Below are 16630 nucleotides of genomic sequence, written 5' to 3'. Positions count from 1 at the left end.
GTACTGAACAATTTCTAAGGGAGTATGTTATGTATGAGACAAACTTGCCACATGTTTATAGACATGGTTTTGATAGACAAGTCAGTTGATACAAATTAATTCATTATGTTTTTGAAAATCTTCATTAACCAGATACTATATGTAAAGAACTTTTTTGGGACATGAGGATATAAAGACAAAAAATGAACAATTGGTTTTCTTAATTATTATAAATTTTATTTGGAGGAAAAAAAGTGTGCACATGTAAATAACTACAATACAATATTTATACAAAGCAACATAAAGCATTTTAAGAGGGAGAACTTTCTTATAAGTGGTGGGGTAAAGCAATATTTCAAAAAAGAGATGGCATATGGGCCATGCTATGAGGAAAGCCAAGGACTATATGAGACTGAATGAAGTAAAGTGGGAGTTCATTTCAGATGTCGGGCATCATTTTTTTTTTTTTGCAGGGCAATGGGGGTTAAGTGACTTGCCCAGGGTCATACAGCTAGTAAGTGTCAAGTATCTGAGGCCAGATTTGAACTCAGGTACTCCTGAATCCAGGGATGGTGCTTTACCCACTTCGCCATCTAGCCGCCTCGCAGGGCATCATTAAGTGAAAGCCATGTATGCAGGAGATGGAATGTCATGATGATGAGAACCTAGTGGGGCAGTTTGACTAGAACAAAAAGCGTTACAAAATAAAACTGGAAAGGTAGCCGAGAACCATAGTATTGAAACTTTAAATTTCAAGATGAAATTTGCATTTTATTGTAAGGTCAAGAGGTAACTATTGAATATTGTTTTTAAAAATTATTTATTTTATTTTTAGTTTTTGAAATAAACAAGTGTTTCCCTAACATAGTGGAATACAAAAAGATAATTGCACATGAAACTGCAAATCTATTATGTACAACTTGCTATTCCTTTAAAATAAATAATAAAGTTATGTAATTTTCTTTTTCCCCTCATTTTTCTTCTTCCCCCTCTCTAGATATGGCCACCATCAGATGCAAATATGTGTATACTAAAATAATTCTATACATACATCTATTTATAAGTTCTTTCTTTGGATGCAGATAGTGTCTTCCTTCATAGGTCTTTTGTAGTTATTTTGGGCTTTTATCATATTCAAAGTGACTTACTCAAAGCTGTTCTTCAAACAATATTGTTACAACTATACACAATTCTCTTGGTTCTGTTCATTTCAATCTTCATTATTTCATGCAAGTCTATACATGTTTTTCTAAGATCATTGAGCTCATAATTTCTTATAGCACAGCAGTCCATCGCGATCATATGCCACAACTTGTTCAGCCTTTCCCCAATAGACAGGCATCCCCACAGTTTCCAGTTCTTTGCTACCACAAAGAGAGCTGCTACAAATATTTTAGAACATAGAGGTTCTTTTCCCTTTTCCCCTATCATCTTTGGAAATAGTCCTAGTTGTGATATTTCTGGGTCAAAGGGTTTAGGCAGTTTAATAACTATTTGGACATAATTGCCTTCCGATATGGTTGGATTAGTTCATAGTTCCACCAACAGTGAATTAGTGTTCACGTCCTCTCCATCATTTGTTGCTTTCTCATTCAATCATTTTATCTAATCAAGGAGGTGTAAAAGTATATCTCAAGGTTGTTTTGATTTGCATTTATCTAATCATTAATGACTTAGAGCATTAATAAGCCAGTGGCATGGGTAGAGATGCATTTTATTAATATTAATTTAGTAGTTGTATGGAATGTGGATGGGGGATTGAAGGCAGAGAAAACTCAGGTTCTCCTGAATCCGCCGGTGCTTTATCCACTTCACCACCTAGCTGCCCCCAGGCCCTGTGAACTTTGGGAGGCAAGGTCTGTGTTGATCCTGTTGCTTTTTCTAGGGAATTCTGATTATCATTTCAAGATCTTAGGGGCAGCTTAACTTGGGGACCTGCAAGCTTTAAGTGTTTCCAATGCAGTCTGAACCAAAGCAAAGTCTGATTAATGTCCCCATGTTTGACCTCTGCAAGTTCCTTACCTGTGTTTGGGTCAGACAGTAGCCTACTCTTGTATTCAGACCCCATCAGCTATCTTGAAAAATTCATTGCTTCAGAGTGACAGATTTGTTCTGGTATTTTCTCCCTGGTTATTACTCTACAGGGTGGGCTAGCTACTAAAACTGAGACTATGCCGTGTTCCTGGGATCTGAACCACCCTGTTTTTGCTTGCTTTTGAAGTTGCAATGAATAACTAACTATACCATCCAGAGCTCCTTACAAAGGAACTAACTCTACCCCTAGTTGTAAGTTTCCTCCTCATTTCCCCCTAGATATGGGACCTGAAACTGGGTAGTGGCTACAAAGCTACTACTTGGCATCTGTTACCTTTGAATTGCTCTGGAATAAATCTGGGGTCACAGATATGGGTGAAGATCTTCTTTTTTCCTCAAGTGTAAAGGCTCTCTCTGCTTTGGTATGGTCTATGCTCAGCACTCCTGGCTAGTGTACCCATTGTCCACATACCTCTGTTTCCCTCTGCCAACATTAACAACAATGAAAAAAGAAAACAAAAGGAATCACTGTGACTTTTTCTTGAATTTATCACATCATGATTCATTTAGTGCCTTTTCTACATCTGTGGATGAGTTTTTTTGGGAAAGCTCACTGTATTTCTTCCTATTACTCTATCATCTTGGTTCTGTCTCCCCAACTTCTGATTATGAAATATTAGAATTTAGTATAAAACACTTTTGTAATACAACTGTTTTGATTTTGTCCTCATTTTCTTCCTTCTAGGTACCATTGTAGTCTGATGAATGAATTGAATTACTCAAAGGTGTCAGAGTTTGTATTCATGGGAATTTTTCATTCTTGGACCATGCAGCATCTCCTTCTGGTTTTCTCCTCCATTTTCTATGTTGCCATTGTGTTGGGAAACCTCCTTATTGTACTCACAGTGACTTCTGACCCTCAGTTACAGTCTCCTATGTATTTTCTGTTGGCAAATCTCTCCTTTATTGACATGTGTCTCTCCACTGTTGTAGTTCCCAAGATGATTTCTGATCTTTTTTATGAGCACAAAACCATATCATTTCAAGGCTGTATCACCCAGATATTCTTCATTCATTTCATGGGAGGAACTGAGATGATGTTACTTATTTCCATGGCCTTTGACAGATATATTGCCATATGTAAGCCTCTCCACTATCTGACTATTATGAACCCAAGAACATGTATTTTTCTCCAGATGTCTGCTTGGGCCATTGGCCTCATACACTCACTAACCCAGTTGGCATTTGTGGTAAATCTGCCTTTCTGTGGCCCTAACAAAGTTGACAGTTTTTATTGTGACCTTCCTCGGTTCATCAAATTGGCTTGTATAGACACTTATAAGTTGGAATTCATCGTTACTGCTAATAGTGGTTTCATTTCCATTGGCACTGTATTTCTCTTGTTCATTTCCTACATTTACATTTTGGTCACTGTTCAAAAACACTCTTCTAGTGGATTGTCCAAGGCTCTCTCTACACTGTCAGCTCACTTCAGTGTGGTGGTCCTCTTCTTTGGCCCATGCATCTTTGTCTATGTGTGGCCATTCCCTACAATGCCAGTGGATAAATTTCTTGCTATTCTTGATTTTATTATTACCCCTGTTTTAAATCCTTCCATCTATGCATTCAGGAACAAAGACATGAAGGTGGCAGTCAAAAGACTGAGCAGCCAGTTGATGAATTTTAAGAAAATTTCCTAAAATTCTAATTAGTATGTGAAGACTATGCTTCAATTTCATCCTGGCCACCCTAAAACATGTGGATTGGTATATAGTACATCAATCATGGAGCCATGTTGATAACATGCTGTATTCCAGTGGTCCTCAAACTGATTCCAAGACTACCTCAGTGTGTCAAAACATGTTGCTGACATTTTTACATTGGGTCAAATAAATATCTTGTGGATTTTCCTTCCTTGAGTTAAAAATTATTGTGGCAAAACTTCATAATGTTTATTTTTTTTGCTTGCTTAATGTACAGGGTGTCCAAAAAGTCTTTTGAATCTTAAGCTAAGTTTAAAGCAAAACTTATAACTGTATTAAGAATTTTGGGACAGCTTATAAACTCTTCATGGGAAAATATATATTAATAAAGGTATTAATTTTTGTTTGATTTGCGGGTCTGCAATGGTCATTTACTACTGTTTTGTATGCTTAATTTATTCTACTGATCCCACCAATCTATTTCTTTGTCATTACCAAATTATTTTGATGATTACCACTTTGTAATATAGTTTGAAATTTGGAACTACCAGGCAACCTTCTTTAACATGTTTCCCCCCGCCAATTGATTTCCTTGAGAATCTTGACCTTTTGTTCTTACACATAAATTTGTTGCTATTTTTCTAGCTCTCTAAAATAATTCTTTGGTAGTTTGGTATAGCATGAAGTGAGTAAATTAACTTAGGTAGAATTGCCATTTTTATTATATTGGCTTGGCCTAACTTTGAAGAATTAATATTTCTCCAATTGTTTGGATCTATCTTTATTTGTGTGAAAAGTGTTTTGTGTTGTGTTCATATAGGGCTTTTCTTGGAAGTGAGATTCCAAAATATTTTATATTTCCTGCAGATATTTTAAGTACAATTTTTCTTTTTATCTCTTCCTTCTGGGTGTTATTGGTTATATCTAGAAATGTTGATTTGTATTGGTTTATTTTATATTCTGCTACTTTGCTAAAATTGTTAATTGTTTCAATTAGTTTTTTATCTGATTCTCTAGGTTTCTTTAAGTATACCATTGTATCATTTGCAAAGAGTGATAGTTTTGTTTCTTCATCGACTCTATCCCTTTAGTTTCTTTTTCTTGTTTTATTGCTATAACTAGCATCTTTAGTACGATATTGACTAATAATGGTGATAACTACCATCCTTGCTTCATTTCTGATCACATTGGGAAGGTTTCAAGTTTATTTCTATTATTGATAATGCTTTATTTTTGACTTTACATAGATACTAATTATCATTTTAAGGGAGGTTACATTCATTCATATGCTATCTAGTTTTTTTTTCATTAAAAAAAATAATTATAGCATAAAAACAAGCTTCAGAAACATGTCAGAGGGCACAGATTCTCCCTGGGACCTCACTCTGACCTCTAGTGGGGTGCTGATCCACCTCTCACTATCATAGAAAACTGAAGAAAGAAGAAGAGAGTGGTAGAGGAACAGATCGCTGCAGTGTGGAAAGAGGGGCGGTGGCAGGGAGGGGCATGAGTATGGGTTTTCTTGTTGGTTTCTTTTTTTTTTTGTCTTCTGTTTTTTTTTGTTTTGTTTTGTTTTCCGTGTATGGTAGGCACCAGTACAGGCACTGCATGCGATGGAAGTTGGGGGCAAAGGGAGAGAGGGAGGGAACAGAGGGTTCAGGGTTGGGGCAGGGCAGGTGGAATAGGCGTTATTTCTGTCCACTGATGGACTGCGATATAGACCGGGGAGGGATCATGTCTAAAAGGTACTCCCGCTGTCGGTCCGCCAGGCTGGGTGCTTTGTGTCCCCCGATGCCAGTGTTCAAGTAAGCGATATTAACACCTGGCATGCCAAGGAGACCTCCTGCCACAGACAGCTGGGGTGCCTGTGCAAAATTGGAAAGCATGGAGCGGGCAGATGTGGGGATGCCACGCTGGAGAGTGCTCTGGGGCTGTGGAGCCTGCCGGAGCGTATGGTGTCTCATGATGGTCTCTTGCTTACTGACACTGGACACAGCTGGAGCTGTAGTAGGGGAGAGGGCCGCCTGCTGCTGTAGTCGCTGTTCAATTTCCTGTTCCTGCTGTAGGGCTTTGACAAAGGCATTCTTCAACCTGTTAGTATGCTCAGCCTTTAGGGCCTTCTTCTGGTTGGAGGTCATGCACTGCTCACACAGAATCTTGCCATTCTTCTCTTGCTTCCAGTGTGGTGTAAATAAAGTCTGTGTGGCACTGAGCACATACAAAGGGCTCCACCCGCAGAAGGGAGGCACAACCTTTGCCTTGGCTGTCAATGACACTCTGTACCACCTCCTCCAAGCCCACCATGTAGATGAACTCGCTGTTGGCTGCACTAGGCAGGAAATGGAGCAGAGGGGCAGGCGGCTTAGGGGGTGGGATCTCCAGCAGTGTCTTTTCCAGCTGCTTACGAAGGGCCAACTTAGCTGCTGCCTGTGAATTGGCTGCATCAGTCATGGCGCTGGGGCTGGGGAGTGGTGAAGACACTCTGTTAACAGTCCCTGGCTGGATGTGAGAGGCAAGGTTCATATAGATGGCAGAGGATGTTGTGCGCTGGCAAGGGACAGAAGAACTTGACTGCGGCTGGTAGTTGATGGCGGGGTTCATGTTGGGTGTGGTGGTGCATACGAGGCCAGGTTTGGGTGGCCCTCGCTGGCCCTGCAGTTGGGCAGGGTTTGGTGCAATAACTCGCTGTGACATCAGCATGTGTGGAAGGGTTGTGTTGGTGGCTGAGCGAATGACACTGTGACCCTGCAATGTTCTCAGGTTTTGGGGCTCCACCCCCTGAGCACCAGGCCTGGAAGGGAGCTTGGACAGGCCCTGCTGTCCTACATGGGCAGGAGATGGCTGGACAATTGATGCTGCATTTTGCACAACTGGGGTCTTCTGAACCACATTCTCCTTCTGTAGCTGACTCTGCCTTAGTTTCTTCAACAGTACCAGTCTGGCTTCTTCTATATGTAGCTCATCTCTCAGCTGCTTAATAAATTGCTGCCGCTCTTCAATACCTTTTCCCTTAAACATCTCCAAGTTGTGTAACGATTGGAATAAAGCCACCTGCTGGATACTTACTGTAGAAGAGTTCTGCCCATGAAGCGAAGGTCTTTGAGGGCAAGACCAGGAGTCTTTTCTTTGGCATCAGGAAGTGACGCGGACTAGTGGGAGGAGGAAGGAAGAGACTGGCGCTCAGTCTCGCGCGCTCTTTCCTTTGGACTCTGGTGGAGAGCGGAGCTAGAAATGTGCTCTCCCTTTAATAGATAGGAATCTAGGCCTTTTTCTCTCTCTTTACCAAATTCTTATTCTCCTTAATAAATGCTTAAAAGTCTAACTCTTGCTAAAGCTTATAATTTATTGGCGACCACTCACTAGATATTTTAGACAGTTTAGCTAGAATTTTAACCCTTAACAGTTGGCTGCTTTCAGTCTCTCTTCCATGCGGGAACTGGAACGAGGACTGGAGGCCTCATTGTCAGAAAGGACAATGATGTCAGGAGAGGGAGTTAGCCGTCCCCGGTCTGGCTCGCTTCTCCTAGCACTCATGTCCACAGGCTCATCATTGATGTTCTCCTTGCCTGGTCGTCCAGCAGTTCTGTTATCTCCATGTGGCCTCAGGTTCCCATTAAGTTTCTCCTCATAGCCCTTGCCGCCGCCGCCGCCACCATCCTGTTTGGTAGGTAACTCATGGGGCATCTCAATGCCTGCCAGGTCCTTCCTTTTAAGCAGTGCTAACATTTTTAATCGCTCCATGGCCTCATGTCCTTCCATCTTGAGTCTCTTTGCCAGGACATCATCACGTTCATCTGCCTGGTCCAGGCTTCGCTTTAGCAGATTCAGGCGAAGGGCATCTTCTGTCATTCTGTCCATCATAAAGCCAACTGTAAAGTTACAACCCCTTTATTCATTAACACGCTTTAATTCTCATTTCCACCCGACAAACTCCACATATATCCATCTGGCGGTGGCGGCGGAACTCCCGGCTCGGTCCGTCTTCTCAAGCGGCAACGGAGGCGGCGAAAAAGGAAAAGGCAGCGGCAGTATGGACTCCAGGCCACCGCTTTCGGGGCCGGGGAGAGGGGAAGGCTATCTAGTTTTTTTAATGGGAATGGGTGTTTGTTTTCTCAAGGACTTTTTCTGTTTCAGTTGAGATAATTCTTTGATTTTTTGTTGTTATTGATATCAATTATGCTGATAATTTTCCTAATATTGATCCATCTCTGCATTCCTGGTATAAATCCCGCCTGGTCATACTGCATGATATTTGTGATATATTGCTCTAATTTCCTTGTTAGTATTTTATTTAAATTTTTTCCCCAATATTCATTAGGTAAATTGGTCTAAACTTGGTCTTTGTTTTTGTTCTCCCTGGATTAGGTATCAAAGCCATATTTGTGTCCTAAAAGGAATTTGGCAGGACTCTTTCTTTCCTTTTCTTTCAAAGAGTTTGTATGGTATTGGGATTAAATGTTCTTTAATGTTTGGTAGAATTAATTTGTGAAACTGTATGGTCCAAGGCACATTTTTGTTAGGGAGCTCATTTATGGTTTGTTAAATTTCTTTTTTATAAGATAGGGTTTTGCAAGTACTCTATTTCCTTTTCTGTTAATCTAGGCAGTTTATAAGTTTGTAAATATTTATCCATTTCACTTATATAATCAGTTTTACTGGCATCTAATTGGGCACAAAATCCCAAATAATTGCTCTGTTTTCATCTTTTTTGGTGAGAAGTATGGTCACTACTCTTTTGGTCTTCCCTTTGGTCCTTACCCAGGAAAGGCCTCTGATCCCTTTGGATTGCAATCAGTACTGCTCCTCAGAGCTCCTCCTCCTTTGGATCTAGAAATGATACTGTTCTTCAGGGTCTGTGATATTTTGAGGTTGGAAGTGATATTGCCCCTCAGGGCTCTCACTCCCTCTTGAATGAAAGTACTTTCCTCTTTGCTAGTGCTAGCACAGAAGTACCATGTAATCTCTTTCTAACCATTTGCCAGGTACCATTATCATCTCTGACTTGAGAGCTCCTAAAGCTGCTGTTGCTGCTTTTGTTACCACCACTTAGTCCCATCACTGGTGTTTCATCCATGACAACTTCTTCCTCCATGTCACAGATCTCTCTTCACAATTTCCTATGTTGTCTTGGGCTGAAAGAATATCTTACTCTGATCTTTTTTTGGCTCTGCCACTTTAGAATTTGATTTGAGATAATATTTTGAAATTGTTTGGAGGGAAATGTTGGGATAATTCACTTGAGTAGATTTTGTTGTGAGCCTATGTTGTGTTCTTGCATCTGCTAGTATAGTCTTACTGCTTCACTGTTGGTAGTAAGGTTGGGAAGAGGCACTGATTGGGCTCAGGGACGATAAGTATCAGTTTGTTTATTTTTTAAAGTCTTTTAGATTCTGGATTTCCCTGGAGATAGCTTAAGTAGCATTATCTTGGTTAATAATTTCTGTTTTAGAGAGGTTTGAGAGGTCATGAAGATGAGAAAAAATGTCTACTCCTCCATTTTGGGACTCACATGATTCAGAAGTTCCTCCAATCTTTAATTTTGGTATGATCTTTAGCTATTTTTACTTTGTTATATACCATTTTCCTCACAAAGCTGTCAGTCATTTGTTAAATCTTGTCTTAAGATCTTGTTTTCAACTACCATCCCCTGATCATAAGCCTTTGCCATTCCTATCCACTTGGAAAATTTTAATGGCCTCATAAGAAGTCCTTCTTACTTTACATTCTTCTCACACTAATCTTTTAGTCATACCATTGCCAACAGTTTTTCTTATAACTTAATCTTGTCATGTCACTTATCTACTTGAAAATATTTGGTGGCTTCCTACTAGTTTCAAATTAAAGTTAGAATTCCTCTGCTGACCATTTAAATAGCCTTTCACACCCTGAGAGCACCATAGTTTTCTCACCTTATCACTTATCATCCTGCTTCAGGTAGACTGTAGGAATGAATCAGTATGAGATTTATATAGAAAGATAAAATAGTAAATATGAAAAAATGAACATAAAATTGATAATGAAAGGAGATACTTTCTTAAACTTTTTGACGTGCAACCCATTTTCATCCAAGAAATTTTTACATGACCCCAGGTATATAGGGACATAAAATAGGTATACATAGCCTTTTATTGTTAGCAAATTTTTCACAACTCCCACATTCAGTTATATGACCCCATATGGGATAGCAACCCACAGTTTAAGAAGTTTTGCTTTATACAACTGTGGTCAGGAAGAGAATTCTTCAAAAACCAAAAGATAGTCATGGTAAGAAAGGATCAACCATTTGGATTACATAAAATTTAACTGCTTTTGCATGAGACAAATGAAGTTTGAGCAAGAACAGGCTTACTAGTGGAGAAATCATCACAACTGATATCTTTACTAAATGTCTGATATGCAAAATATGTAAGAAATTGATAGAAATATATGAATTATTCCTCAATATATAAGGGGTCAAAGGATATTGAAAAGGTATAAAAAGAAGAAATTTAATTAATCAAACACCATATGAGATTGCTCCAAATAATTTATCATAAGATGAATACTATTTAAGACAACTCTGAAGTTTCACTTCTCATCCCTCAGTTGAGGGCAAAAATTATAAAAGATGCAATTGTAAATTTTGAGAGGCTATGGGGTTTTCCCCATGAATATATCTTTGATAGAGTTGTGAATTGGTTTATACTAAAAACAAAACAAAAATGTCCAAACCATTGACACCTAAAATAAGGAACTATTAAAATTTACAAAGGTAACCCTGAGTTTAGAAATATAAGAGATTTTAGAGGTCATCTATTTTTTTTCAGGCCAATGAGGGTTAAGTGTCCAGGGTCACACAGCTGGTAAGTGTCAAGTGTCTGAGGCTGGATTTGAACTCAGGTCCTCCTGCATCCAGGGCTGGTGCTTTATCCACTGTGCTACCTAACTGCCCCAGAGGTCATCTAACTTAACCCACTCATCTTCTGTATGAGGAAATTAAGGCCCAGAGGATTAAAAGACCTGCCTAATGTCACATGGTAGTAATTAGTAAAATTAGGATTTAAGCTTGAGTCAGTTTACTCTCATTTAATTGTCTTAGCACCACCACTATACCTGTAGACTGGCAAAGGAACAAGAAAAACTAAATTATTATATAAGACAACTATACAAGATTTCTAAGAAAGCATATGATTACCTGATAAGCAAGGAGTATAGGTCATCTGTGCTGAGTTTGATGAGAGTCCATTGTGGGCCAGAGGGACACAGATTGGCTTCATCAAGGAAGTGGGACCTGATCCACACTTTGAAAGATGAATAGATTTCAGCTGGCTTGAAGGAAAGTAGGTAAAAATTCCAAAGAGTTGGGGTAGGAGGAGGGAATGGGGAGTAACATGATTAATATCATAGAGGAAGGAAAGTATAAAATTAATTTGAAGGTGAATGATTAGATCAATTAAAATTAAATATCTTAGTTATTCTATGACCTTCTTCCAGGTTGGTTATACAATTTTCCTCTTAGGATTATTGGGACTATTGAGACCCAAGATATTATTTTATCTTTTTCTAAGCTTTACCAACCATCAGTTGGCTGCTAATCTTATCATGGGCAGCTTTGCTATTTGAAAAAGCTTGGTTTGCTTAATTATGGCAATGATCCCAATCTAGCCACAATGTTGCCCACTATCTTCACTCATAGTAGGCTTCCACCAGTTGCAGACAACCATGGATCAGCGCCTTGAAGAGCCACAGGCCACAGTGTGGCTGTGCAGTCCAATATGGGAGCCGCAACAAGGACATCAGAAAACTGCGCTCTCTGTTGCCCATTGGTTCCTGAATCTCATTCATTTTTCTTCCTCCCAAGCTTGAAGGCCCATCTCAGCTGCACACAAGCTGCTCCTGAGTACTGAACTCCATCAGATGCGGTCCTTGGCCATCTCCTCCCAACTGCCAATGTCTATTCCCAAAGCCCTCAAGTCTCGCTTGCATACATCTCTGTAGTGAAGCTGGGGGTGTACAGCAGGTCTTTGGCTTGAGGCTAACTCGCCATAGAGTAGGTCTTTAGGAATGCGCCCGTCTTGCATGCGGTGCACATGACTGAGCCAGCGCAGCCGTCTTTGTTTCAGTAGTGTGTAGATGCTCAGAAGTTGCACGCATTGGAGCACTTCTGTGTTGGTGATCCTATCTGACCAAGATATGCCAAGGATATGCTGAAGACAGTGCATGTGGAAGCTGTTAAGCTTCTTCTCTTGTCTAGTATACGTAGTCCATGTTTTGCTGCCATACAGTAAGGTACTCAGGACGCATGCTCTATAGACAGCAAATTTGGTTCGTCTTGTCAGTTGACTGTTTGTCCAGACACACTTGGCAAGCTTAGCCATGGTTGAAGTAGCTTTCTCAATCCTCTGATTGATCTCAGAATCAAGTTACAAATTGTCACTGACAAGAGGCAAGATACGAGAATTGGTTTACGACATCCAACTGGTAGCTACCCATGTGTATCAATGGAGGCAACATAGCACTCTGACACATGACTTTCATCTTTTTAAGATTTATGGTTAGGCTAAAGTCTGTGCAAGCTTGGGAGAAGCAATCCATCAAGGTCTGCAATTCATGCTCTGAGTGACAGGCAAGTGAAGCATTATCGATGAAAAGCAGGTCTCTAAGGGTGACCTCTCACTCTGGTTTTGGATCTCAGACGTGAAATGTTGAACAGGCCTCCATCCAACCGGGAATGCAGATAGATGCCATCACTTGACGAACCAAAAGTATGATGGAACAGCATGGAGAAGAAAATTCCAAACAGCGTGGGAGCCAGCATGCATCCTTGCTTGACTCAACTGTTTATACTGAATGCTTCAGAGGTGTTTCCTTCGAACTGTACAACACCCTGCATGTTGCAATGAAATCTTCACTCATACACTGATGAAAATAGCCAAGGTCCCTGAACTCAAGAGCTTTGGGAATAATGGTGTTCCTCATGCCACCAAATACACTTCCTTACTAGCCCTTGTAGCCATGATTGAGGGTATAAATTATTGTGGAGAAGGGACCTCTTTTTCATATCACCCCCACCAATTGTTGACCACTTGTTACCAACAGACAGGTGACAAGAGCCTTTGAAGTGGTAGCACCCCAAGACCACATGTCCTGTTTCCAGCCCAGCCAATTAAAGTTATCTTTCAGGGAGGTAGTGTCTATGGAGAAGGGGTCATTCATCCTTATCAACTGCCAACCAACTGTAAAATATAGGACAGGCAAACCAGCCTAGCTCAAATAGCAAGGCACCCTGAGGGAAAGATGGAAGGCATAATGTGACAAGTAAATAAAACTACCAGCACCTTTATCACCATCTGCCCTCCAAATTTTGACAGAGACATTCCAAAACTCTATACCCAAGAGCCTTTGGAATAGTAACGTTTCCAGACTTATGAAACAATCATCTTGGGAAGCAAACCCTGTTGATATACAACTTATTAACTTGTTCTGCAGGTGTTACAGTCATAGCCACTAAAGGTCCAGAAAGGAAAGTTCTTGCTATCAGAGTCTTTGGCATTGTGAAATGATTCAACATCACAGACTGATATGACATTGAGTCAGAAATAACATTAAAGAAGCAATATCTTCTATTTTGCCACTGTACATAAAGAACCATGGGACTTTTCCATCTGACTTGGAACTGAAACCTTCCATATGTTTTGTCTCTTATAAAGTATGTGAGCTCCTTGAGAGCAGGACTATCTTAGTTTCTAATTAGATACCCAGCTATTAGCAGTGATTTACATATAATAAATGCTTCATAAAAACTTTTATTAAACAATTTATTCCAACTTTTCAATACTATATATGTAAGTCTATAATATGGAGTTAGGATTGAAAATGGTTAATGAAATCAACTCAATATCATAGACAAGTCGGCAAATTCAACAAGAAAAATTTAAAGCACTGTAGTATGTTCTTGTGCTACAATGATTAAAACCAATACAATCCTTATACTCTGTGAGCTTATAATAATTGGGGCTGGTGAGAAAGGATGATACATGCTATATACACAAATAAAAATATATTATAGAACTAGAAAAAATAATAACAAAATTCATCTGGAAAAACAAAAGTTCGAGGATATCTTGGGAAACAATGAAAAAATACAAAAGAAGGTGGACTGGCAGTACCAGATTTCAAACTGTAATATAAAATGGTAATTATCAAAACAATCTAGTACTGGCTAAGAAATAGAGAAGTAGATCTGTGGAATAGAATAGATAGAAACTACACTATAGTTGATGACTATAGTAATCTTGTATATGATAACCAAAAGATCTAAGTTTTTGGAACAAAAACTCATTATTTAACAAAATCTGCTGGGAAAACTGGAAAAACAGTATGGCAGAAACTAGGTATAGACCAACATCTCACATCGTGTACAAAATAAGGTCAAAATGGGTACATGATTTACACATAAAGGATGATACCATAAGAAAATTAAGGGAGTATGGAAATGTTTATCTGTCAGATTTACAGACAGGGGAAGAATTTAAGACAAAAAAAGATATACAGAATAAAATTAAATGTAAATATATCATTCTGATTATATAAAATTAATAGGTTTTTGCAAAAACAAAACTAATGTAACCAAGATTACAAGAGAAGTAGAAAACTGGGAAAGAATTAAAAAATATCTCTGATACAGACCTCATTTCTCAAATATAAAAAGAACTGCATCAAATTTATAAAAATACAAGTCATTCATTCTCCAATTGATAAATGGTCAAAGGATATGAACAGGCAGTTTTCTTTTTTTTAATAAATAAAATTATTTTATTATTTTCCAGTTACATATAAGGATTGTTTTCAACATTTGTTTTCATAGGATTTTTAGTTCCAAATTTTTCTCCCACCCTTCCTTCCCTTTGTCCTCACCAAGATGGAAAGCAGTCTTATATAGGTTATGTACAATGATATTAAACATATTTCTGTATTAGGCATATTGTGAAAGAAGAATTAGAGCACAAGAGAAAAACCTCAAAAAAAGAAGGAAAAAACCATCCCCAAAGTAGAAACAGTATGGTTCAATCTGAATTCATAATCCACAGTTCTTTGTTCTGGATGTTGAGAACATTTTCTATCATGAATTCTTTGAAACTCTTTTGGATCATTGCCTTGCTGAGAAGAGCCAAGTCTATCAGCACTGTTCATCACACAATGTTGCTGTTACTGTGTACAATGTTCTCCTGGTTCTGTTCTTCTCAGTCAGCATCAGTTCATGCAAGTCCTTCCAGTTTTCTCTGAACTCCTCCTGCTCATCATTTCTTATAGCACAATAGTTTTCCATTACATTTATATACCACAACTTGTTTAGCCATTCCCCAATTGATGGGCATTCCCTCAATTTCCAATTCTTTGCCACCACAAAGAGAGGTGCTATAAATATTTTTGTACATGTGGGTCCTTTTCCTTCTTCTGTGATCTCTTTGGGATACAGACCTATCAGTGGAACCACTGGGTCAAAGGATATGAACAGTCCCATAGCCCTTTGGGCATGGTTCCAAATTGTTCTCCAGAATGGTTGGATCAGTTCAGAGCTCTACCAACAATGCATTAGTGTTCCAATTTTCCCACAGCTTCTCCAACATTTATTATTTTCATTTTTTGGTCATATTAGCCAATCTGATAGGTGTCAGGTAGTACCTGAGAATTGTTTTAATTTGCATTTCTTTGATAATTAGTGATTTAGAGCATTTTTTCATATGGCAATAGATAACTGATTTCTTCAGGCAGTTTTCAAAGAAATCAAAGGTATCAATCATATAAAATGCTCCAGATCATTATTGCTCAGAAAAATGCAAATTAAAACAACTGAGGTATCACCTTACACCTATCAGAGAGGCAAATATAACAAAAATGGGAAATACTGATAGTTGGAGGGGATGTGGGAAAGCTGGGATGCTAATCCACTGTTGGTGGAGTTGTGAAAAGATCCAACCATTCTGAAGAGCAATTTGGAATCATGCCCAAAGGGCTATAGAATTGTGCATACCCTCTGATCCAGCAATACCACTACTAAGTTTATATCCCAAAGACATCCCAATAAAGAGAAAAAGACTTATTTTTACAAAAATATTTATAGCAGCCCTTTTTGTGGTGGCTAAGAATTAGAAATCAAAGGAATGTCCATCAATTGGGTAATGGCTAAATGTGGTATATGATGGTGATGGAATATTATTGTACAATAAGAAATGAAAAGCAGGATGACTTTAGAAAAGCTTGGAAAGACATCTATGAAATGATGTATTGGGAAGTGAACAGAAGTAAAGGAACACTGTATACAGAGACAGCAATATTGTTTGAAGAAGAACTGTGAATGTCTTGACTATTCTCAGCAATACAATGATCCGAGGCAATCCCAAAGGACTATTGATGAAACATACGATCTGCCTCCAAAGAAAGAACTGATATTAATGGAAGAGACTGAAGAAGTTATTTTTTACATTCTTACATTTTTTACATTTTTAAAGTCTTATTTTGCTTGTAAAAAGTGACAAATATGATGATGTTTTGCATAATCATACATGTACAACCCATATCACATTGCCACCTTGGCAAGGTTAAGGGAAAAAAGAGAGCTAGATAATGTCATAAGAAATCTGAAAGTATGCTTTTAGCTAGATGTATCACGTAAGAGTTAAGGGATCCCTGAGCTGATCCCTGACTGAATATTTTTAACTGGTAGAGAGGAATGGAAGAAGTGCAATTCAGGCATGTATCACAAAAGTAGGCATTTCATTTAGGCCCATAGCTGAAGGCAAAGAGCTTTAAAAAGATTTCTTACTTCTTTACTTTCTAATTGGATTGAGATATTTTTGGATTTAAATTTGAAAGTAAAGTCTAGTGTCAGATCCAATTCATCAAGAAGTCCCATAGGGATATAGGATGTGAAT

The 16630-nt window shown here is 38.7% G+C and overlaps 2 protein-coding genes across 2 annotated transcripts; one reads left to right on the top strand and one right to left on the bottom strand.

The window, feature by feature from the left end:
• The first annotated feature begins 2774 nt into the window (after nt 1-2774).
• On the top strand, nt 2775-3713 carry LOC122744658 (olfactory receptor 4F6-like). The gene has a single exon (XM_043990240.1). It carries the CDS (start codon nt 2775-2777, stop codon nt 3711-3713), a length of 939 nt encoding a protein of 312 aa, XP_043846175.1.
• A 1328-nt stretch (nt 3714-5041) lies between these two features.
• LOC122744659 (transcriptional repressor p66-beta-like) lies at nt 5042-7784 on the bottom strand. The gene is given in 3 exon segments (XM_043990241.1): nt 5042-5911; nt 5913-6744; nt 7123-7784. Coding segments are annotated over 3 exon segments (1794 nt in total). The 5' UTR covers nt 7578-7784; the 3' UTR covers nt 5042-5404.
• Between the last annotated feature and the right edge of the window lie 8846 nt (nt 7785-16630).

The sequence above is a fragment of the Dromiciops gliroides genome, chromosome 2, assembly GCF_019393635.1.
Source record: "Dromiciops gliroides isolate mDroGli1 chromosome 2, mDroGli1.pri, whole genome shotgun sequence".
Taxonomy (NCBI): domain Eukaryota; kingdom Metazoa; phylum Chordata; class Mammalia; order Microbiotheria; family Microbiotheriidae; genus Dromiciops; species Dromiciops gliroides.
This window is presented reverse-complemented; position numbering and strand designations above follow the sequence as displayed.

Excerpts from the sequence above, each read along its gene's own strand:
- LOC122744658 (XM_043990240.1), top strand. The coding sequence starts at position 2,775 with ATGAATGAATTGAATTACTCAAAGGTGTCAGAGTTTGTATTCATGGGA.